At 46.5% G+C, this 22,302-nt stretch overlaps 1 protein-coding gene across 1 annotated transcript; it reads right to left on the reverse strand.

The window, feature by feature from the left end:
- Positions 1-319: 319 nt before the first annotated feature.
- On the reverse strand, positions 320-19,469 carry ACAT1 (acetyl-CoA acetyltransferase 1). Its single transcript, XM_049779032.1, has 12 exons — positions 19,331-19,469; positions 10,959-11,006; positions 9,088-9,205; positions 8,881-8,976; positions 8,332-8,432; positions 6,322-6,465; positions 5,939-6,089; positions 4,507-4,602; positions 3,073-3,186; positions 2,079-2,143; positions 876-1,033; positions 320-600 (listed from the first exon to the last, which is right to left on the reverse strand). The coding sequence occupies exons 1-12, from the start codon at positions 19,409-19,411 to the stop codon at positions 480-482; spliced, it is 1,293 nt and encodes a 430-aa protein (XP_049634989.1). The 5' UTR covers positions 19,412-19,469; the 3' UTR covers positions 320-479.
- Between the last annotated feature and the right edge of the window lie 2,833 nt (positions 19,470-22,302).

The following is a 22,302-nucleotide window of genomic DNA, read 5'->3' on the forward strand; positions in this document are numbered from 1 at the left end:
CAGTTTTTATCTTTGGGGGAAAAGTAAGTTCTTGACTTCAGATCTTTTCTAATATAGGCATTTTCATCATAAAAGATCAATCTCATGAACAAATTTGTAGCCATGGTACTTAAAAAAATATATTTAAAAATAAAATTGTATATGATACAAAAAATAAAAGATAATCTCAGATGACCTATTTTGGAGAATGTTAAATATTTCTTTGTGAAATGTCTACATTCTTCTGGTTTAATATGTTTGGACCTATCCTAATTTTTTAGCCACACTGCCAAAAATAGCCTATGTCACTTTGGTAATGCAGTAAAAAGACTACAAGAAATAAAAAGCAGAAGAGTTTATTTGTAATTGCAAAAGGTTTGGAGATTTGATTTTTTTTTAAGGCTAGACAGTAACAAAAAACCAAAAACAGTACCAATTATTGGGTATCAGCTGCTCCAGAGTATGCAGACAGGTTACAGTAGCCACACAGCGATGTTTATCTACAGCTTCTGGATTAGGATGGCAGAAGCGCCGCCGCCTCCATTGCAAATGCTGGCGAGACCATATTGTCCCTGCTTCAGATTATGGACCATATGAACAACAATCCGAGCTCCCGACATCCTAGAATCAAAACCGCATTTCAACTACTTTGGTGAATTAAATAATCCGTGACTGACTAATATGCATCTGCTCCAAATTAACTGTCTGCAGAGTTTTGATCAAACTTTAAATTGCCTCCTTTGACATGAAACAAATATCAGAACTCAAGTCTGTCATAAGTACTTCCTTAAGTTATTACAACAAAAATAAAAAACTGCTCTGAAGCAATAATTTAAATTTAGAGAAAAATGCAAAGGCAGACATTAAGTTAGATGCTTCATACCATTTTTACCTACCCAATTGGATGTCCCAGAGAAACAGCTCCTCCATTGATATTCACTTTTTGGGGGTCAATATCCAGCATTTTCATGTTTGCTAATACAACCAAACTGAAAGCTTCATTTACTTCCCACATTGTAATATCTTCCTTTTTTAATCCGGCATCTTTAAGAACCTAAAAAATTTTGATAGATTTTTTTTTTTGGGGTCGCACCCGGCGGTGCTCAGGGGTTACTCCTGGCTGTCTGCTCAGAAATAGCTCCTGGCAGGCACGGGGGACCATGTGGGACACCGGGATTCGAACCAACCACCTTTGGGACACCGGGATTCGAACCAACCACCTTTGGTCCTGGATCGGCTGCTTGCAAGGCAAACGCCACTGTGCTATCTCTCCGGGCCCTGATACAGATTTTTTTAATTCTAGTTTGTATTGTATTATAAAATTTAAATATAGACTTAAGGCATTTGCTTATATTTTCCTACTGTGGAGAGAGCGAGCTTGATTTTCATGAATAAGCTACAACTACTAAGAATATATATTCACTAAGGATATGTACTTCACTGATTCAATGAAAGAGGTTTATTTACTGTTTGACTTTCCTTGGCTTTCAGTAGTTAAAACTACTGTGGAATATTTGGGCCAGATCTTCAAAGCTATTGTTTTTTTAGTATGACTGTTTTAATAGCTCAGTTACCATGCTGAGAACTAGTGGTGTGGTTTGTCTGTCTAAAATAGCACTCATGACATGATCTTCTAGAGACTTGGTAGAGTTGGGAAAGAACTCCTGGTCCTGCAATGGGGGACTCTGGATTTGGTCCCTGGAAACACAAAAGTAAAACAATGGAAGTCACTTTTTCCTTCAAAGATGTATCAATTTTGTGTTATTCTCACACTGAAGTGTTTGCTCTGAATTCTAGAATCAGGACCTTCACTACTGCCCATTTTTCTCTGCTTCACTAACCTCTAACCTTGTGCTTCCCATATCAGGCATGTAAGCTAAGACTAGTTAAGTAATTCAAATACAAAAAAGCAAAAACTGTATATTATTAATTGGAGCAGAGTTGGTTGGGCCCAAGTGTGCTCAGCCTATTGAACTCTTCCCAACCTTCCTCTATTTCCTTCTATCAAGATACAAGGAAGAATGCAAGATACTAGAATCCGAGACCTGCCACCTTAGGAATACACAAACCACAAGTTAGCATATTAACTTTATTCTTACCTTGGGCACAGCATATGCAGGAGCAATCGGAAAATCAATAGGTTCTACTGCAGCATCTGCAAATGCTTTATTAGAAACAAGTCATTAAAATCTAAAAGGCTTGAGAGAGAACTGTCTGGAGGGTGCTGACAAGCCTCCCATCAACAAGCCCCAAAAACTAGATCTTGGAACAGCTGTTAGATGCTACTTTGGGTGCATATTACCTTGTATTTGCTTATGTCATCGATCATTTAAACAGTTTCTATTGTCCCTGGGGAGGGTGCTTAGTAATTTTTTCTGAAAAGGGGAACCATCTGATACCTGATACCTGATCAGCTGAGAATATCGAGACCAGCACTGCTTTACAAGCTTCTTTCTAAACTAACTTCTTTTCTGGGGACCAGAGAGATAGCACGATAGGGCATTTGCCTTGTCTGCAACCAATCAGGACGAAGAGTGATTTGAATCCTAGCATCAATATGGTCCCCTGTGCCTACTGGAGCGATTGGGGGGGGAGGGGAGGGGCATACTCAGTGACTGACGCTCAGGGGTTACTCCAGGCTATATGCTTAGAAATCGCTCCTGGCTTCAGGGGCCATATGTGATGCCAGGGGATCAAACCACAGTCCCTCCTATGCTAGCCAAAAGTTCTTTTCCCTTTTGTTTGTTTTGTTTTTTTGGGCCACGTCCAGCAGTGCTTAGGGTTTACTTGTGGCCCAATCACTCCAGGCAGGCTGTGGGGACCGTATGGGATGCCGGGAATTGAATCTGGATTGACTGCATGCAAGGCCAGTGCCCTACCTGCTGTGCTCTTGCTATAGCCCCCTAAGAAATCCTTATTCTCAGGGCAGCTTTTAACATGAAAAAATTAAGTATGAGGATACTACAACATGAAAGTTCTCAACCCCCACAATCTAGATGATGTTTGTGAGTTGCCAGCTCAGAAAACTTTGATCTGTTACATATGTGAAGCTGCTCTCTCAGTGCTGCCGGCACCTCAGGGAGGGTCTCCTACCTGCTACTCTGGCGAGCGCTTTCACATTGAGCCTCTTGGCCGCGTCTGCTGTCATCAGCACCAGGGCAGCAGCACCGTCGTTTAATGTGCTGGCATTGGCAGCTGTCACTGTGCCTGCATCAGCAAGTAGGACGTTCAGAAATTACAGGCGGTTCTGGAACTACAATATAACTCAATGCTTTATGGTAGCAAGTTTGCTCAAATCTCTTTTGTGTGTTCTTTGTTCTTTTGTTTTGGGTCCATACCAGCCTGTACTCGGGGGTTACTCCACACTTTGTGCTCAAAAATCACTCCTGGTGGGCTCAGGGACCATCTGGGATGCCGGGGATCAAATCCGTGTCTGTTGAGGGCAAGGCAAATGCCCTATCTACAAAATCTTTGGTTTTTGATCCAGTGTTTGGAATGAACCCAGGAGCACACACATGCAAGACAATTGCCTTAACCAGCTCTCTGCCCCCTTAACTGTGTGTTTTAAATAGACCTCTATAGTGTAGCATTTATGTTGGCTTTTTAACTACATTAGAGAAGATTCCATAAACAGACTGTTGCTTAATACCAGCACTAGTTAGTGTAAGCCTTAGTGGCCCATGTTGGCAATCACACATTAGATAGTTTTCTTTTCTTTGGTTTTTAGTTTTTTGTTGTTGTTGTTTTTTGTTTTGTTTTATTTATTTATTTATTTATTTTTGGTTTTGGGGCCACACCCGGTAATGCTCAGGGGTTACTCCTGGCTATGCGCTCAGAAGTTGCTCCTGGCTTAGGGGACCATATGGGACACCGGGGGATTGAACCGAGGTCCGTCCAAGGCTAGCGCAGGCAAGGCAGGCGCACCTTACCTTTAGCGCCACCGCCCGGCCCCTTGTTTTGTTTTTTCGTGGAGGGGGGGCACACCTACTGGCGCTGAGGGGTTATTCTGGCTATGCACTCAGAAATTGCTCCTGGCTTGGGGGACCAGATGGGATGTCGGGGATTGAACCCAGGTCCATCCTGGGTCAGTCACATGTAAGACAAACACCCTTACCACTATGCTATCGCTCTTGCCCCAGATATTTTTCTTAAAGAATTAAAAAAAAAAATTGGTGCCGGAACAGTGGCACAAGCGCTAGCCTAGGACGGACAGCGTTCAATCCCCCTGAAGCCAAGAGTGATTTCTGAGCGTATAGTCAAGAGTAACCCCTGAGCATCACCAGGTGTGGCCCAAAAACAAACAAACAAAAAAAGAATTAAAAACATTCATCTAATATAAATGCTGGAGTAATGTTCAATCAGTAAGGCATATGCCCGGATGGTTTCAATCCCCCGCAGCCCATATGGTTCTGCACTGGTGTGATCCAAAAACAACTATATTCTGTAATCTCTTCCAAGATTTTTTTGATACGCATTATAAAGTTTTTCTTTTTTACTATTTATTGTAGTTCATTTTATTATACTAACCATTTTCCTTTTGGAAGACTGTCTTTAGTTTCGGAACTTTGCTGAAGTCAACACGTTTATATTCTTCATCTTCTTTTACCACTACATCTGGTTTACCTAAAAGAAAAAAATGTTAGTAATCATCCAGTGAAAAAAGTAACCATCACCATCTATATCTTGAACAGTTTGGTCCCATCCTTATTGCTCTGGAAGTCAATGTCAGATAAATAAGCTCTAATGTCCTGTGGGAGAACTGTCAGTTGAGAAAGGAGCAGGTACTGCAGAGACCTTACTGAGAAGTCCTGATGACTTGGTTCAAGTGCTGTACTTTTTGGGGCTATTTATTAGCAACATTTTGTTGTTTTGTTTTGGGGTCACACCTGGCAGTGCTCAGGGGTTACTCCTGGCTCTGCCACGTGCAAGGCAAACAGCCTACTGCTGTACTATCACTCCAGCCCCTTATTAGCACACTTAAATCCCTTTTCAATAATTTATATTAGAATCTTTTTTTTGTTGTCTTGGGACCTCACCTGGCTATGCTCAGGGATCAAACCTGTGCTAACCTATCTGGCCCTATATTTGAGTCTTAAATATATTCAACAGATTAAAAGTAATATGCTTAGGGGCCAGAGCTAGCACAGTGGCAGGACATTTGCTTTGCATGCAGCTGACCCAGGACAGGCCTGGGTTCAATCCCCAGCATCCCATATGGTCCCCCGAGCCAGGAGTGATTTCTGAGCACATAGCCAGGAGTAACCCGTGAGCGTCAACGGTGTGGCTCAAAAACAAAATTTTAAAAAAGTAATATGCGAAAAATAAGAAAAATTTTAAAAAAAAAGTAATATGCTTAGCCTTAGAGGAAATAACATTTGGGTTAATTATGTAGTTGGCAACTTTATTAGCCATAAGTATCCAACTGAAATGAAGACTAAATACTAATTTAAAACAGACAGATTGGACCCAGAGAGGGCGTTTGCCTTGCAAGCAGCTGATCCAGGACCAAAGGTGGTTGGTTCAAATCCCGGTGTCCCATATGGTCCCCCGTACCTGCCAGGAGCTATTTCTGAGCAGACAGCCAGGAGTAACCCCTGAGCATCGCCGGGTGTGGCCCAAAAACCAAAAAAAAAAAAAACCAAACAGGTTATTAGAGGCGGAGCTAGGGGCCGGGCGGTGGCGCTAGAGGTAAGGTGCCTGCCTTACCTGCGCTAGCCTTGGACGGACCGCGGTTCGATCCCCCGGCATCCCATATGGTCCCCCAAGCCAGGAGCGACTTCTGAGCACATAGCCAGGAGTAACCCCTGAGCGTCACCGGGTGTGGCCCAAAAAAAAAAAAAAGAGGCGGAGCTAGAGTAGCAGGCAGGGCACTTGCTGCCAACCAGGTTGCATCCTTGGCACCCCAATATGGTTCCCTGAACACTGCTGGGTGTGGCCAGAAATGCTTGTGTAAGCTAACCTTTTGTTGTAATTGTGACCGGAGTCACTTCGTTTGCAAACACACCAGCTTCCCACGCTTTCTTGCTTCTGGTGTAAGAGTTAATGGCGTACGCATCCTGCTCGTCTCGGGCAATGTTCATTTTCTTAGCTGTGTTCTCAGCACAGTTGCCCTGAGGAAAGGGGGTGGGTAGTATCATAATACTGTGGTGAACAGTTGAATTGCCTTAACTAATCCAAAGTTGTCATTTTAAAGCCAAAGAATCAAAGGTTAGCTACAGATAGGGGGTGTAGTTCAGTACTAGAGAACATACTTGCAGGTCTGAGGCTCTGGGCTGAATTCATCCACACACACCCCCAAGTGAATCACTCAGTCTACTGCACAGTGGTGAATTTCTCCATTACCATATGAATTTTATTGTAGACATCAGTCAGGCCATCCTTGACGATCAAGTCTTCCAGCTTGACCCCACCATAGGGTGTTGCTCCTCTGCTCATGACATAGGGGACGTTGGACATGCTCTCCATGCCTCCCGCCACCATCACATCCTGCTCAACAGTAAATCAGAAACAGACACACTTGTTTCTTCTGCCTCTCCCAAAATCCCACATTTAATTTCTGACCTGTCCCTAGATATGTCTTTAAGTGTTATCTGGCATTGATACTATGTTTAGTGTTGCTAGTACCTCGTATATAGGTATTTTAATCAGTATTAATCCATGATCTGGCTTTACTTTACAAGGCAGTAAGTGAAACATCACTGTTTACTCACAGCTTTCAATCAAAACTTCACCACCACAGGAACCTAGTCTTGAAATGTGAGATTATTTCAATAGTGGAATATAATGAAGTGGACAGAGGGTGTGGCTTGAAGAGGCGTATATGAAACTACCCAGCATTGTGAACTAATAATACATATTTTCATTCTTTTCTGTGCCTTTATAGTTTTTACTACATATTGATTATGTTAGCTCAGATACTTATGAGAAAGTACTCAAAATCATGATTTTTAACAATATGCAAATACATCACAACTGATTTTCACTCATGTGTTACAAACCATAACTGGAATGCACTAGATCAAGAAAGATGTTTATTTTTTTCATTTCAGTTCTATAGCTGGGAGATCACACACAGCAGTGTTTGGGGACTGTATGTGATATCATGGACTGAATCCAGATCAGCCATAAGCAAATAAAATTAAATGGCTTGTGGGGTCAGAGAGATAGCATAGAGGTAAGATTTGCATGCAGAAGGACAGTGGTTTGAATCCCGGCATCCCATATGGTCCCCCAACCCTGCCAGGAGCGATTTCTGAGCCTAGAGCCAGGAGTAACCCCTGAGCACTGCCGGGTGTGACCCAAAAAACAAAAAACAAAAAAATGGCTTGGAGCTGGGGACAAAGTGATATAGCACAGTGAGTAGGGTGTTTGTCTTGCATGCTCTGACCTGGGTTCAATTCCCTGGCATCCCATATGGTCCCCTGCGCCCACCAGAAGTGATTTCTGAGTGCAGAGCCAGGAGTAACCCCTAAGCATTGTAGGGTGTGGGCCAAAAACAAAAAAAAAGGCTTGGTGGGGCCGGAGAGGTGGCGCTAGAGGTAAGGCGTCTGCTTTGCAGGTGCTAGCCTAGGATGGACCTCGGTTCAATCCCCCGGCATCCCATATGGTCCCCCCAAGCCAGGGGCAATTTCTGAGCACATAGCCAGGAGTAACCCCTGAGCGTCAAATGTGTGTGGCCCAAAAAAACAAAAAAAGGCTTGGACCTGATCAATTCTTAGGTTAGAGCATTATCTGTCCTAAATGTCCTAAAATATCCTAGCTGCGGGGCCGGGCGGTGGCGCTGGAGGTAAGGTGCCTGCCTTGCCTGCGCTAGCCTAGGACGGACCGCGGTTCGATCCCCCGGTGTCCCATATGGTCCCCCAAGAAGCCAGGAGCAACTTCTGAGCGCATAGTCAGGAGTAACCCCTGAGCCTCACAGGGTGTGGCCCAAAAACCAAAAAAAAAAAAAAAAAAAAATATCCTAGCTGCAAAACCATTATGTTAATGGTTAACATCAATTTGAATGGCACAGCAAGTACATGCGAGCTGAGTGTCTGAAACTGAAATGTAAGGGCCCGGAGAGATAGCACAGCGGTGTTTGCCTTGCAAGCAGCCGATCCAGGACCAAAGGTGGTTGGTTCGAATCCCGGTGTCCCATATGGTCCCCTGAGCCTGCCAGGAGCTATTTCTGAGCAGACAGCCAGGAGTAACCCCTGAGCACCGCCGGGTGTGACCCAAAAAAAAAACCAAAAAAAAAACCAAAAAAAAAAAAAAACTGAAATGTAAGAATCTTACTCAGAAGCTGACTATTCCTAAAGGGTGTCTGAGCATGGGAAATGTTCATTAGTGGGAAAGAAGGAGCAATGTGCTCACCTGATGTCCACACATGAGATTCTGAGAGGCCATCATGATGGCCTTCATTCCAGAAGCGCAAACTTTATTGACGGTTGTGCAAGGAGTAGAAATAGGCAAACCTAAAACCAACAGAAATTGGGCAGACTGTAAAGACACTAGAGAACTAAAAATGAGAGTTTGGCAAATGAGCCTGCAATTTTTTTTCAGCTACTATAAATATTACCTAATATTTGATTTGGGATGGCATTCTCATGTGCTTTGTCCTAACACTTAACACTTTATTTAAGCTGAAGTGTTCTCCCATCAAGTTTTTCTTTTTCAACCACATCCTGCAGTGTTGGGGAAGTCGATCCCAGTATTCCTACATGCCCCAGTACCCTTGGGTTAGTTCCTTACCCTTGGGTTAGCCCCTCTGCCCCCACGTGCCAAATATTCAAAGTAGAAAAGCAGGATCTATGGCCAGAGCAGTAATTCAGCAGGTAGAGTACATGGCCAACCTGAGTTCAATCCTGAGCATCCCATGAGCATCACCAGGTGTGGGACGGGGCAGTAACATGTTGATGATACCTGCTCCCAGCACAGCTTGCCTCGTGGGGGCTTGTCCTTCGCCTCCTTGTAAAACATTTCCCATGTAGGCTTCTTTAATTTCCTCTTTTGGAATCCCTGTTTTTAAAACATAAAGAAGATATCTTTACTTAGCATACTGATGCCTGACTACCTGATTAGGTGATGGCCCACCACAGAAAAGGCTCTGCCCTGTCTGACATCACTGACCTGCCTTCTCAATCGCTGCCCTCACGGCAATGGCACCCAGCTTTGTGGCCGGCAAAGAGGCGAGGCTACCTAGGAAAGAGCCAATAGGCGTTCTTGTGGCACTCACGATGACCACTTCCTGTTGAGGCAGAAAATGGCAGAAAATCATTGTTTAAGAGTTTGATCAATGAGGAGCCGGAGAGATAGCACGAGAGGTAGGGCATTTGCCTTGCATACAGACAGATGGTGGTTTTAATTCCGGCATCCCATATGGTCCCTCGAGCCAGGCAGGAGCAATTTCTGAGCAAAGAGCCAGGAGTAACCCCTGAGCACTAGCAGGGTGTGACCAAAAAACAAACAAACAAACAAATAAATAAATAAATAAATAAATAAATAAAGGGGCCGGAGAGATAGCATGGAGGTAAGGCATTTGCCTTTCATGTAAAAGGTCGGTGGTTCGAATCCCAGCATCCCATATGGTCCCCTAAGTCTGCCAGGAGCAATTTCTGAGCGTAGAGCCAGGAGTAACTCCTGAGCGCTGTCAGGTGTGACCCAAGAAAATAAACCAAAAAATAAAAATAAATTAAAAATAAATAAAATAAATTAATCAATGGGGTTGGGAAGATAATACAGCAGGGAGAGGGACCAGAGCGGTGGCGCAAGCAGTAAGGCATTCCTGAGCATAGAGCCAGGAGTAACCCCTAAGCGCCACCAGGTGTGACCCAAAAACCAAAACAAGCAAACAAACAAAAAAACCACAGAGGATATTCAAAAAGAATTATAGAAGTCAAGCAAGAGAATACATCTAAGATATACAAGTTCCTTTGATGTCTTTAGAGATAGTCGGGGTGGGGAGGGTGTTGAGTCTGGGTGTTGGTCTGTGATTTGGCCACCTGGAGGCTGCAAAAGACTTCCAGCAGTCCCATATCAGGAATTGTCTTTGAGTGGAGGCTTCTCAGAAACTAAGTAAGGTAGCAAGCATAGGTGCATAGTGAAGGAAGATGGAAGACAGGAGGTCGCTGGGAGTAGATTAATAGGAACAGAGTATTGATTTATTCTCAGGGTGAGAGTCTATTTTTTTACTTTGGAAGCTGGCTTGAGTGAGGATAATGATCTGCTTCATAAGGAGCAAAGAACTGAGGGTAAAAATGATTAAATGTGGGGTAATAGGCAGTGGGGTGAGAGTTAAAGGACTATAAATGAGCCAATGTGATGAGCCAATGGGGGAAGGAAAGTATACACATAGACATTATGTATATTGTAAACATAAATGAAACCCTATGGGATCCTATTAAACTATCTATACTTAGCGCCCCCGCACAGTTTGGGAATGGACAATGATGGGATGAAAGTTGTGAGCAACTTTCCCAAACAGCACTACTTGTGCAGGGTGGGGCTTCGGGAAAGTCTGGGGTCCCCTTTAAACCGCTCCCCGGCACCCACCTCGCTGGCTCCCTGGCCTGGGGCCCAAGGAAGCCCTGGAGATCCGGGAAGGAGAGGGAAGGCTGTTGGTGGAGCCCCATAGTCTCCCCTAAGCTTGGCCAATGGGCCTTTGACCTGGAGCCATACTATTCCCCATGCTGCCAAGGCTTCCAGTCCCAGAGAGAAGAAGCTGCAACTAGCTTTATTTTTTTTATTTTATTATTTTTTTTTTTTTTTTTTTTTTTGGTTTTTGGGTCACACCCGGCAGCGCTCAGGGGTTACTCCTGGCTCTACGCTCAGAAATTGCTCCTCGCAGGCTCAGGGGACCATATGGGATGCCGGATTCGAACCACCAACCTTCTGCATGAAAGGCAAATGCCTTACCTCCATGCTATCTCTCCCGCCCCGCAACTAGCTATTTCTAAGCCTGCAATGACAACAACAAACTGTAAAGCATAATTTGTACTTACATTCAAAGTGGGTTTTGAAGCATAACTTCGCTCTACATGTCTTATTTCCTGTAATAGAAATGTAAATTGTTACAATGTAAAAAAAATGTTGACATCATCTTAATACATCCCAATGAGTTCTGATTTCTTCTTAATTTATACTTCCAGGTTTTCCACCATGTATGCCATAGGATGGTAGCTTAAGGACATACAGCAGGCAGGAAGTTGCCCCTATCACCATGTGGTCCCTCAAATACCTCACTTGGTCTAGTCCCTGAACACTGGTCCAAAAATCAAAGCTAAGACAATTTATTATGCTGTAATGAACTTGGCTTTGGAGTGGTGCTGGGGCTGAGCCAGAGGTACCCATGTGGAAGCAGCTACTCCATTCCCCTCCAGAAACTCCCAAGCACTTGCCTATGCCTGCAGGCAGCTGCTTCAGACCAGCAGTGAGATGGGCCTCAGGCCATAGCCAGTGCTACTTGAGGCAGGCCTCTCTCGGTAGAAAGGAATGTTCCAGGCCTTCCAGCTTGATGATGGCACATAAACATCCTAGGTCTTGGGTTCCAGTTCCAGAAAATCCCCAACACAAACTAATGTTTGACTCCTGACCAGTTTACCCTACACAGGTCAGAAGCATGCAAGGCAAGAGCCGGACCTGCTATGTTAGGGCTCCAACACCTAAGAAACTCTTTTATTAACATTTGGGGCAGGAGGTTCTCCCAAGTGGTTCTCAGGGAGTGCAGGGTTACCTCTGGCAATTCTGAACCTATTGGGCTCTTAAAGGCTTTTGAGTGCTGAGAATTTTCAGTTCAGGCTACCAAACAAGCCTCCAGCATCAGCCAGCTCAGCTTTAAGTGATTGTTGGTCTTGGGGGCGTCCAGTGGTGCTCTGATCCCACAACACCTCCCAGTGGTACCAGCTACAGCAGTCGGAATTGAGACAGCAGTTTACCAGGTGCTCAGGCAAAAGCTCAGCAGATCCCAATGCATCCTCTAAAGCAGTTTCTGGGACTTTGGTGGTGCATAAGGGTGTAGACCAAAAGCTCCTCAGCCCAAAGCCACCTAGACTACTGGCTTGCAGCTTGGTGCAGCCCCAAGGCAAAACCCCCCCTTCCCGTCAGCATCCTGCCTGGACTCCTACCCTACCCCCAACTTCCTCCAGTTCTAAGCACCAACTCGGGGGCTGGCAGGTGGCCCTCAGCAGAGCCACTTGAGGCTTTGCCCCGCTCCTGGCAGCACCAGTGCCCACAGCAGCTTCAGGAGCAAAGGGCAGGCTCGGATCCCTCAGTGGCCACTGCAGAGAGGGATGCCTACACCCTCTCTCACTTATCTGCACTGTCTCTGTGTGACTGTCAGTTCCAAGATACATGTTTGTTTACTGCCCTGTGGTAGCATTAGACAGAACAAATATTTGAGCAAAAACTGTTCTTTATGCCCTTCAGGGAAAGTCAATACAAGAGGTAAGCAAAGTGGGCCAGTGTCCAGAGGCACTGGGAAGGAGCCCAGGAAGAAGCAATGAGGAGTCTCAGAAACTCAGCTGCCTTGGAGCTGGCAGGCAGAGTGGCTGGAGCAGGAGGCAGAGCTGAAGGGAGAAGGGGCAGCGCCAAAAGACAGGAGAAGCGTTTGGGCAAGCGTTTGGCCACCAGCCAGTCCCAACAATGCCCAGCACTGCAGCCTTCACTTTTCTCTGAGTCAATGGCCAGATTGGTCCAGAATCCCCACAAGCCCTGAGCACCACGTGAGAACCTCCCTTCACAAAGTAACCCATGAGCCAGGGTGATAGTAGAGCGGAGGGACATTTGCCTTGTACGCAGCAGACCCAGGAATGCAGAGGAAGGAGTGAACCCCTGCAACACTGGCTGCGGCCACAAAACAGAGAAAGCAAAACAGAAGTTACTGGTTAGGAAGCTGGTGAAAGTGCAGCCCTTCCTGCCCGTTCCATGGCCTCCACCGCCTCCTACGCTTCTGTCAGCGGAACTCTGGGGTGACAGGGCCAAACTCTGAACACTCAGCTGGTAGCTTGAGGCACCGCTAGGTGTGAATCAGAAACAAAAAAAGGTCCTTTTAAGGGTGGTGTAGGGTTTGGGCCTCATTAGGTGGTGTTGGGCACCAAATGGGGTGCTGGGGACAAATCCGGACCAGCTGCATGCCAGCCAACTGTATTGTCTCCAGGCCTATCCATTTTTTTTTTTTTTTTTGATTTTTGGGTCACACCCGGCGGTGCTCAGGGGTTCCTCCTGGCTGTCTGCTCAGAAATAGCTCCTGGCAGGCACGGGGGACCATATGGGACACCGGGATTCGAACCAACCACCTTTGGTCCTGGATCGGCTGCAAACGCCGCTGTGCTATCTCTCCAGGCCCGGCCTATCCATTCTTATACTGGTTTCTCGCTGCTTAGAACATCCTGTAATGAGCTGATGTGTATCTCTCCACAAATAAGTGATCACCCCCATGATCTCTCAGTAAAACATTTTTTTTTCTTTGTTGGATCACTCCTGGTGGGGTTACCAGCTCCCCCACTACCACAGCTCTCAGGAACAATCAGGGCCAGGGGGCCAGATTCTGCCACCGCAACCACCACAGGGTGCTTTGTTCGGAGTATTTAGGGACTGAAGTTATAATGCAACAGGTTGGGCACTTGTGCCTGGCACACCATATGGTCCCCCAAACCTGCCAAGAGTGATCCCTGAGTATAGAGACAGAAATAAATTCTGAACACAGATGGGTGTGCCCTCCCGCCCAAAATAAAATGAAGAAAGAAAAAAAAAATAAGGCCTGAGTATTAATAAAGCAATTCTGGATTACAAAGACCACCCATGGAATGGGGAAAACTATTCTAGTCACTGAGCTTAGCAAGGAAAAAAAACATCTAACCCCATGAAGAGTCACATTCTCTAGGAGATTGGTTGAGGTTTGATTCCCACCAAGCTCTCAGACAGGAAAGGCAGTTCCCATTCCCCTGCCCGATTAGGACAGGGGGAACAAAGTTGTAGAAATCCGCAGGAAATAATTCACACAGTGAAGAGGTACAAGAATGGGTTCAGGAAATCCAGTGTTCAAGCAAGGAATTCAAACCACCCAAGCTTTCTGCTAAGATGGAGCACAGCTCAGTGGAAGAAGACAGAAGAATGAGCCCCTGCCTTCCTCAGACCCTTGCTTTTGTTGACAAGAATCAGGTACCATCCTAGGGTGGGAGCAGAATACCAAGTAAGGGATAATCCAATATACTATCACCAGATCACACCCTACGGTGGAGTACAATTATTGATTAGGGTAGGATCAGTAACCCAACAACCCCATCCAAAAATGGAAAGAAAAAATGAACAGAAGAAAAAAATCAGATGGTCAAAAGGAACATGAAAAATGTGCCACCTCAGTCAGTAATCATCAGGCAACTATAATTCAAAACAACAATTAGATGCCATCTCGCACCACAGAGACTGGCACACACCAAAGAACCAGTGTAAATGGTGCAAATGCTGGAGAAAGAGACTTATTCACTGCTGGTGAGAATGTCGACGAGTCCAGTCTTTTTGGAAAACAATACAGATATTGCTTAAGAAGCTAACAATTGGGGCCGGGCGGTGGCACTAGAGGTAAGGTGCCTGCCTTGCCTGCGCTAGCCTTGGACAGACTGTGGTTCGATCCCCCAGCATCCCATATGGTCCTCCAAGCCAGGAGCAATTTCTGAGCGCATAGCCAGGAGTAACCCCTGAGCGTTACCGGGTGTGGCCCAAAAAAGAAAAGAAACTAACAATTGGGGCCTTAGAGATAGCACACCAGTAGAGCATTTGCCTTGCATGCAGCCGATTCAGGACAGATGCTGATTCAAATCCAGGCCTCCCATATTGTCCCTGAGCCTGCCAGAAGCGACCTCTGAGCATAGCCAGGAGTAACTCCTGAACGCCACTGGGTGGTTACTCCTGGCTCTACACTCAGAAATCGCTCCTGGAAGGCTTGGGGGGACCATATGGGATACTGGGATTCGAACCACTCTTGTTCTGCATGCAAGGCAAACGCCTTACTTCCATGCTATCTCTCTGGCCCCGTATATTAGTCTTTCTATAGAAAAATGCTTTATAATAAATTAGGGGCTGGCGAGATAGCATGGAGGTAAAGCGTTTGCCTTCCATGCAGAAGGACGGTGGTTTGAATCCTGACATCCCATACGGTCCCCGTGCCTGCCAGGGGCGATTTCTGAGCATAGAGCCAGGAGTAACCCCTGAGCGCTACCAGGTGTGACCCAAAAACAACAACAACAAAAATTAGGTTTGATATATGTAAAGTTAGAAATATTAAAAAAATGTGAAAACCAGTGATTTGTGTTCTTTTTGTGTGTGATTAAAATGCAAACATAGGCAAGAGCAGCAGTCGGGTGTTTGCCTTGCACGCCAACAACCTGGGTGGACCCGAGTTCCATTCCTAGCATCCCATGTGGTCCAAGCCTGCCAGGAGCAAATTCTGAGCACAGAGCCACAAGTAACTTCTGAACACCATTGGGTATGGCCCAAAAACAAACAAAAAAAAGCAAACAAAAACAGCTGTAATATGAAATTGTTGCCTTTAATGTTTTGTGATTGTTAATTATAACAACTTTGTGAGACTGATTTTAATGAGCCAGAACATTATATAAATTAAAAGGGTTTTAAATTTTACAACCTATGATTCTTATAAAAGACATTATTTTCATGATTCTGCTAAAAATCAAAAATTGTTTTAAAAAAATGCTGATTAAGGGCCAGAGAGATAGCATGGAGGTAGAGCATTTGCCTTGCATGCAGAAGGACAGTAGTTCAAATCTCAGCATCCCATATGTTCCCCCGAGCCTGCCAGGAGTAACCCCTGAGTGCTGCCGGGTATGACCCAAAAACGGAAAAAAAAAAAAATGCTGATTAAAAATTGTTAACCAGGGACCGGAGAGATAGCATGGAGGTAAGGTGTTTGCCTTGCATGCAGAAGGTTATTGGTTCAAATCCCGGCATCCCATATGGTTCCCTGAGCCTGCCAGGAGCAATTTCTGAGCGTAGAACCAAGAATAACCCGAGTGCTGCCAGGTGTGACCAAAAAAAAAAATTGTTAACAAGGGGACAGAGCAATAGTGCAGCGGTAGGGCATTTGCCTTGCATGCAGCTAGCCCAGGATGGACCTAGGTTTGATCCCTGGTGTCTCATATGGTCCCCAAGCCAGGAGCAATTTCTGAACGGATCGCCAGGAGTAACCCCTGAGCATCACCAGGTGTGGCCCAAAAAAACAAAAAACAAAACCAAACCCAAAAAACTTTAATTTTATGAGCCAGAATATAGAAAAGGTGCCTGCCTTGCATATGACCGAGCCAGGACTGAGCTCCAGTGCCTCGCCACCTCCAAGCAATGACAGGAGTGATCCCTGAGTGTAGAACCAGGAATAACCCCTGAGCATGACTGGGTATGGTGGCCCAAAAAACCAAATAAGGAACAAAAAGCAGTAAAAAAAAAAAAAACTAATTTTATTTTTGCATTTCTGGGTCCCATCTGGTGGGGCTGAAGGGTCACTCCAGTAAGTGTTCTGGGTACTCCATGCTGGGAAGGAACGAACTAAGTATGCTATGTACAAGGCAAGGGCTTGAACCCTTGCATTGACTGCCCCCTGCACTTTCTTTGGTTTGTTTTTTTGGGCCATACTTGGCGACACACAGAGGTTACTCCTGGCTCTGCATTCAGTAATCACTTCTGGCAGGCTGGGGGACCATATGGGATGCTGAGAATCGAACCCCCAGATCAGTCTTGTGAAAGGCAACAGCCCTACCACTTTGCTTTTGCTCTGACTCCACATCTCCATACACTTTTTTTTTTTTTAAAGCAAGGTCACCTAAACAGCACTGTAAAAATCCGTTTAAGCGAATTACTCATGTTAATGATTTCCTCTACCATGAAACCAAAGGAGAACTCACGGGGGTTAGAGATGGGGGGGGGAGAAATCCAGGAGTTAAAACCCTTCCCTTGATACAGCAGTTTGAGCACCCTATGGTCTGGGCACAGAGCTGGGAGTAGCCCCACAGACAAAACAAAACAGAAAGTTCACCACCACCTTGTTCAGGCAAGACAGCACAAGGTCCAGGGGTTCAAACTTTGTATTCCAGGAACCCAATTCAAACCAGAGCGGGACAACGGGGTGGAAGGGAAGCCCCTTTCCTCAACCTACTCCCACTTCCATTTTCTCAATCTGCCACCATTAGGTCTGAACTCTCAAGCACCCTCCCTACTCACTGCTCCCTCCTGGCCAGAATCCTGGTATTTTCCTGATGCTTCCTCAGGCCCCCGTTTCCAGCAAGCCCTGGAGATGGTTTTCTCCACTTTCAAGACTCCCTGACCTACAAGTAAGACAAATCGAGCACTGCTGCCACATAACTGGATTCTTACTACCCTGAACTGCCAAGTTTATTTCCAGCCCAGTCACCTCATACACCTGCATGTCCCTATTCGCTTTTCTTGTTTAGGCCAGAGTTCAAGTGCTCAGTCAAGGAAGCACAACGCAGTGCAGGAGGCAGGGTTGTTTTTTGTTTTTTGTATTTTTTACTTGTATTTATATGGGGGGAGTTTTTTGGTCACACCTGTGTCCCTCAGTGGTTTCCTCCTGGTTCTGCACTCAGAAATCACTCCTGGCAGGCTCAGGGAACCATATAGGATGCAGGGAATGGAACCTAGGTCCGTCCTGGGTCAGTCGTGTGCAAAGCAAACACCCTACCGCTCCAGTTCCAGAAGGCAAGTTTAGAAAGCTTGGAAACAAGCAGCTGGTCGCTCTGCCTCAGTGGACCAGTTTGGCAGCTCAGCAAGCCAGCAAGAAAGTCCAAGAACGCTGTTTCAGGCCAAACCTGGGCGCTGAAAAGAGGCCGCAGGGAATTGCAGAGCCCTCAGGCATGCACCCTAGCTCCTTCAGCCCAGGGCCAGGCTCCAGGAGCCCTGTCATTCATCAACACTCAACTTTGCCTGGCTGGTGGGGAACTCTGAAAGTTTGCTTATTCGAAGAAAGAAAGGAAAATGTATTTCCCTTCCAAAGCTGCTGCTCCAGAGGCACCTCAAAACCAGCAAGCAGGGCCGGAGAGATAGCATGGAGGTAGGGTGTTTGCCTTTCATGCAGAAGGAGGGTGGTTCAAATCCCGGCATCCCATATGATCCCCAGGAGTCTACAAGGAAGCGATTTCTGAGTGCAGAACCAGGAGAAATCCCTGAGCGCTGCCGGGTGTGACCCAAAAACAAAACAAACTAAAAGGACTTGCACTGACTGACTGGCTGACCCAGTCAGGGAGAAGCCCAGCAGGGTGCAAACTGTCCAGGCCGGTCCTTCAGTCCCACTGTATTGGGCCAAGGTGATCCTCTGGCTTCCTGCAGCGATCCTCCAGCTTCCTTTCTTTGCTGACTTTGCTGAGCGTCTGTGGACCCCCCACCCCCTTAGGCCCTAGACCCAGGTTCTGCCCTAGCCAGCCGGCTTCTCCACCCAGGGGTCCTCAAACTTTTTAAACAGGAGGCCAGTTCACTGTCCCTCAGACCATTGGAGGGTCTGACTATAGTAAAAACAAAACTTACGAACGAATTCCTATGCACACTGCATATGTCTTATTTTGCAATGAAGAAACAAAGCAGATACAAATACAATATGTGGCCCGCGGGCCATAGTTTGAGGACCACTCTTCCTCTAGTCAAGGAAGAAGGAGGATGAAGAAGGAGGCTCAAGGATAGGCCCCATCTCCATCTGCTCTACCCAGGAACTTCCTGAAGCCTCTCAAAGCCACTACTCTGGGGCAGGAGAGATAGCATGGAGGTGAGGGGCATTTGCCTTGCATGCAGAAGGACGGTGGTTCGAATCCCGGCAACCCATATGGTCCCCGGAATGAGCCTTCCAGGAGCGATCTGTGAGTGCAGAGCCAGGAGGAAAACCTGAGCGCTGCCGGGTGTGACCTCCAAAACCAAAGCCAAAACAAACCCAAAAAAAACCAGCAAGCAAAGGGGAAAGCAGCCTTGGAGGGCCCGCATGAGGGGTCCAATATCATCTGAGGAACTCTCAAGGTTCCAGCCCTCCAGGGGAGAAGCTCCAGCAAGTCCCAGAAAACTCGAGAAAGCAAAGTTTATCGACGGAAACGAGTTTGGGATGCACAAAAGCTGCCAAAAGGACCTGGGGAGGGGAGGAAAGCTCTGCCCCCCTGAAAGGTCCAGGGACCCCCAGCTGCCCTGTGGGAGTTGCGGGGCCCCCAAGCTGCTCGATTTGGGCCACGCACCGTTGCGGCCGACCGCACAGGGCCTTGGGCGCGCCCCGTCGGGTGGACGCCCCTGGGGGGAGCGCCTGGGGGGCTCTGCGGGCCCGAGTGGCGCGGGGGCCGGACAGGAGGAACCGCAGCCGGGCTCCAGGACTTTTCACCTGCATCAGTCTCCGGAGGAGGGCGCCGCGCCCATGGACGCAGCCGCCGCCGCCGCGCAGAAGTGCCGCCTGCACCGCCATGGTTGGTCTCCCAGCGCTGAGCCAGCGGGGTTCCAGAGCCCGGACCCGCCGTGCACGTCACTCGCGCAGCCTCTCACCACGTGGCCGCGGCCCGTCTCCTCCAATGGCTGCGCTCGGAAGGCGAAAACACGCCGCTATTGGCTCCCAGCCAAGGGGGCGGTTCCCTCCGCCACCAATGGGAGCTTCTGACAGCCGCGGCTGTTTGTCCTTATTGGCCCGCCGCCAGCAGAGAGCGGAGCTTGGCGCCCGGACGTCCCAGCACTTAAAGCAGCTACAAAGTTGATTAACTACTGGCAAGCCTCTTGGAGCAGCCAGCACCTGACAGGCCGCAAGTTCCAGTTTCCAGTATTTCTGACCTTCGAGGTCATAGGCTAACCTTGAGGTTTTCTTTCTCTTCCTCTGTCTTTCCTCGCTTCTTCTTCTTTCTTCCCCCTTCTTCCTCCTTCTTCCTTCCTCCTCCTCCTCCTCCTCCTCCTCCTCCTCCCTCCTTCTCCTCCCAGGCCAACCTTGAGGTTCTCTCTCTCCTCTCTCTTCTCTCCCCTCTCTCTCCTCTCCTCTCTCCTTCTTCTCTCTCTCTTCCTCTCTCCTCTCTCCCTTCTCTCCTCTCTCTCTCCTCTCTCCTTTTCTCTCTCCTCTCCCTCTCCTGTCTCCCCTCTCTCTCTACCCCCCTCAAGTAGGAAGCAGCCTCCACCCCAAGTAAAAGCACACACTGTCACAGACCCGATTGGTCCTGACACTACAGAACCTTTGGGGCTCCCTTTCAAGGGTGTGAAGGTGTGTGCAGGGGTGGCTGTGGGAGACACAGGCCTCAAGGACTCAAGTTGGATTCGAAAGGCAAAAGGTGGAATACTTCTCCGGTTTTTGTTTTGTTTTGTTTTGGTTTTTGGACCACACCCAGCAGTGCTCAGGAGTTACTCCTGGCTATCTGCTCAGAAATAGCTCCTGGCAGGCACAGGGGACCATATGGGACACCGGGATTCGAACCAACCACCTTTGGTCCTGCATCGGCTGCTTGCAAGGCAAAGGCTGCTGTGCTCTATCTCCGGCCCCTCAACTCCGTTTCTTTGACAAGTCGTTTTCAAAGTTATTCAGACAAAAGTAATTTTACCAAAAATAAATAAATAAAAAGCGCAGGGGGAAATTGTTCTAAATATATTCTGACACAGAGCCGCTTTCCTTTTGAAGCCGCTTTTTGCTATCAGAAGTTTCTCAGTAGCGAGGTCAGTTCAGAATTGTTTTGGTTTTATGCATACTGAACTGGGGCCTGGAATGTTAACCCTTACTATGATACGACTGCATGTAGGCTAAGAGCGAAGTTAGATTCGAGGATGAGTAATATTTCTATAAGACTCCATAAAAATACTTGAATCTATGCAAATGTTCCTCATAGGGTGTGTTTAATATATCTAAGTATTCTTTAAAATGTCAGCTAAAATTATGTCTCAACTAGTATTTATGCTACATCCCTATATTTCCCGAATGCCTCATGGACAGGCAACTAAGGCTTTTTAGGGCCATAATACCTATGAGTAAAGGCTATTTTTTTCAAGGATCTTTTTTTACAGGTGCTACTTTTTCAAAGATCCTGTGAGTTCAGACTGCTTTAGAAAATTTCCTGTAATAGCAAACAGCTTTTAAAAAATCCTCCCTTAGGCAGTTTGGGTCTATTTAAACTTGGTGCCTTCCTAGGTCTCAGGATTTGTTAATATGAGGGAAGTAGCATTTCCCTCTGTTTTGTTTTGTTTTTAAGGCAAATAGTGGCTAATTCCACACGTCCATTTTTTTGGTTTTTGGGCCACACCCGGCAGTGCTCAGGGGTTACTTCTGGCTGTCTGCTCAGAAATAGCTCCTGGCAGGCACGGGGGCCCATATGGGACACCGGGATTCGAACCAACCACCTTTGGTCCTGGATCGGCTGCTTGCAAGGCAAACGCCGCAGTGCTGTCTCTCCGGGCCCACACGTCCATTTTTAATGGCAGACAATAATAAGCGAGACAGTATAATGCCAATAATTAAAATCAAAAGACCAAATCTGGCAGTAGCTACCCAGTAAGACCAAATCAAATGGTTAAGTTTTAACATCTGACCATAAATCTATAACCAATTTGCCAATGTTTGTAAGCAATATTTAACTTATATTTGCTTAAAATGGTTATTTCTTCCCATTCATGATGTTCTTGATGTTCTTTTTATGTTTAAAGATCATTATGTTGCCATTAGCCTAGCAAATGGGTTTAACCTTGTCCCAAGGTTCAGATTTATTATATGAACAAGGGGATGACATATATATATTTATATTTATATATGTATATATTTGTATTTATATTCTGCATGGCAATGAGTGGATATTTGAAATTTGACATTCTGTACTTCATTTCCAAGCCAAATGACTGTGTCTTCTAAAGCATCCATTTGGGCATCTAATTTTCTATCTATAATCTCTTTTTTGTTTTTGTTTTTGAGTCACACCTGGTGACACTCAGGGGTTATTCCTGGCTATGCGCTCAGAAATTGCTCCTGACTTGGGGGACCATATGGGACGCTGGGGATTAAACAGAGTTCCATCTTGGGTCAGCCTTGTGAAAGGAAACCGCCCCAAGGCTGCACTATAGCTCTGGCCCCATTTCTTAGCTCGTGAGCCAATAGCGCCACCCAGTAGCTAAAAGTGAGACCAGCTTCTTGGAAAGGAAGCTCCCTTCCTTTTTTTGTTTTGTTTTTGTTTTTTTGTTTTGTTTTTGTTTCACACCCGGTGAAGCTCAGGGGTTACTCCTGGCTATGCGCTCAGAAATCGCACCTGGCTCGGGGACCATATAGGATGCCTCGGATTGAACCGAGGTCTAGTCCTGGGTCAGCAATGTGCAAGGCAAACGCCCTATGACTGCTAACTCTCC

This window comes from Suncus etruscus, chromosome 8, assembly GCF_024139225.1.
Source record: "Suncus etruscus isolate mSunEtr1 chromosome 8, mSunEtr1.pri.cur, whole genome shotgun sequence".
Classification (NCBI taxonomy): domain Eukaryota; kingdom Metazoa; phylum Chordata; class Mammalia; order Eulipotyphla; family Soricidae; genus Suncus; species Suncus etruscus.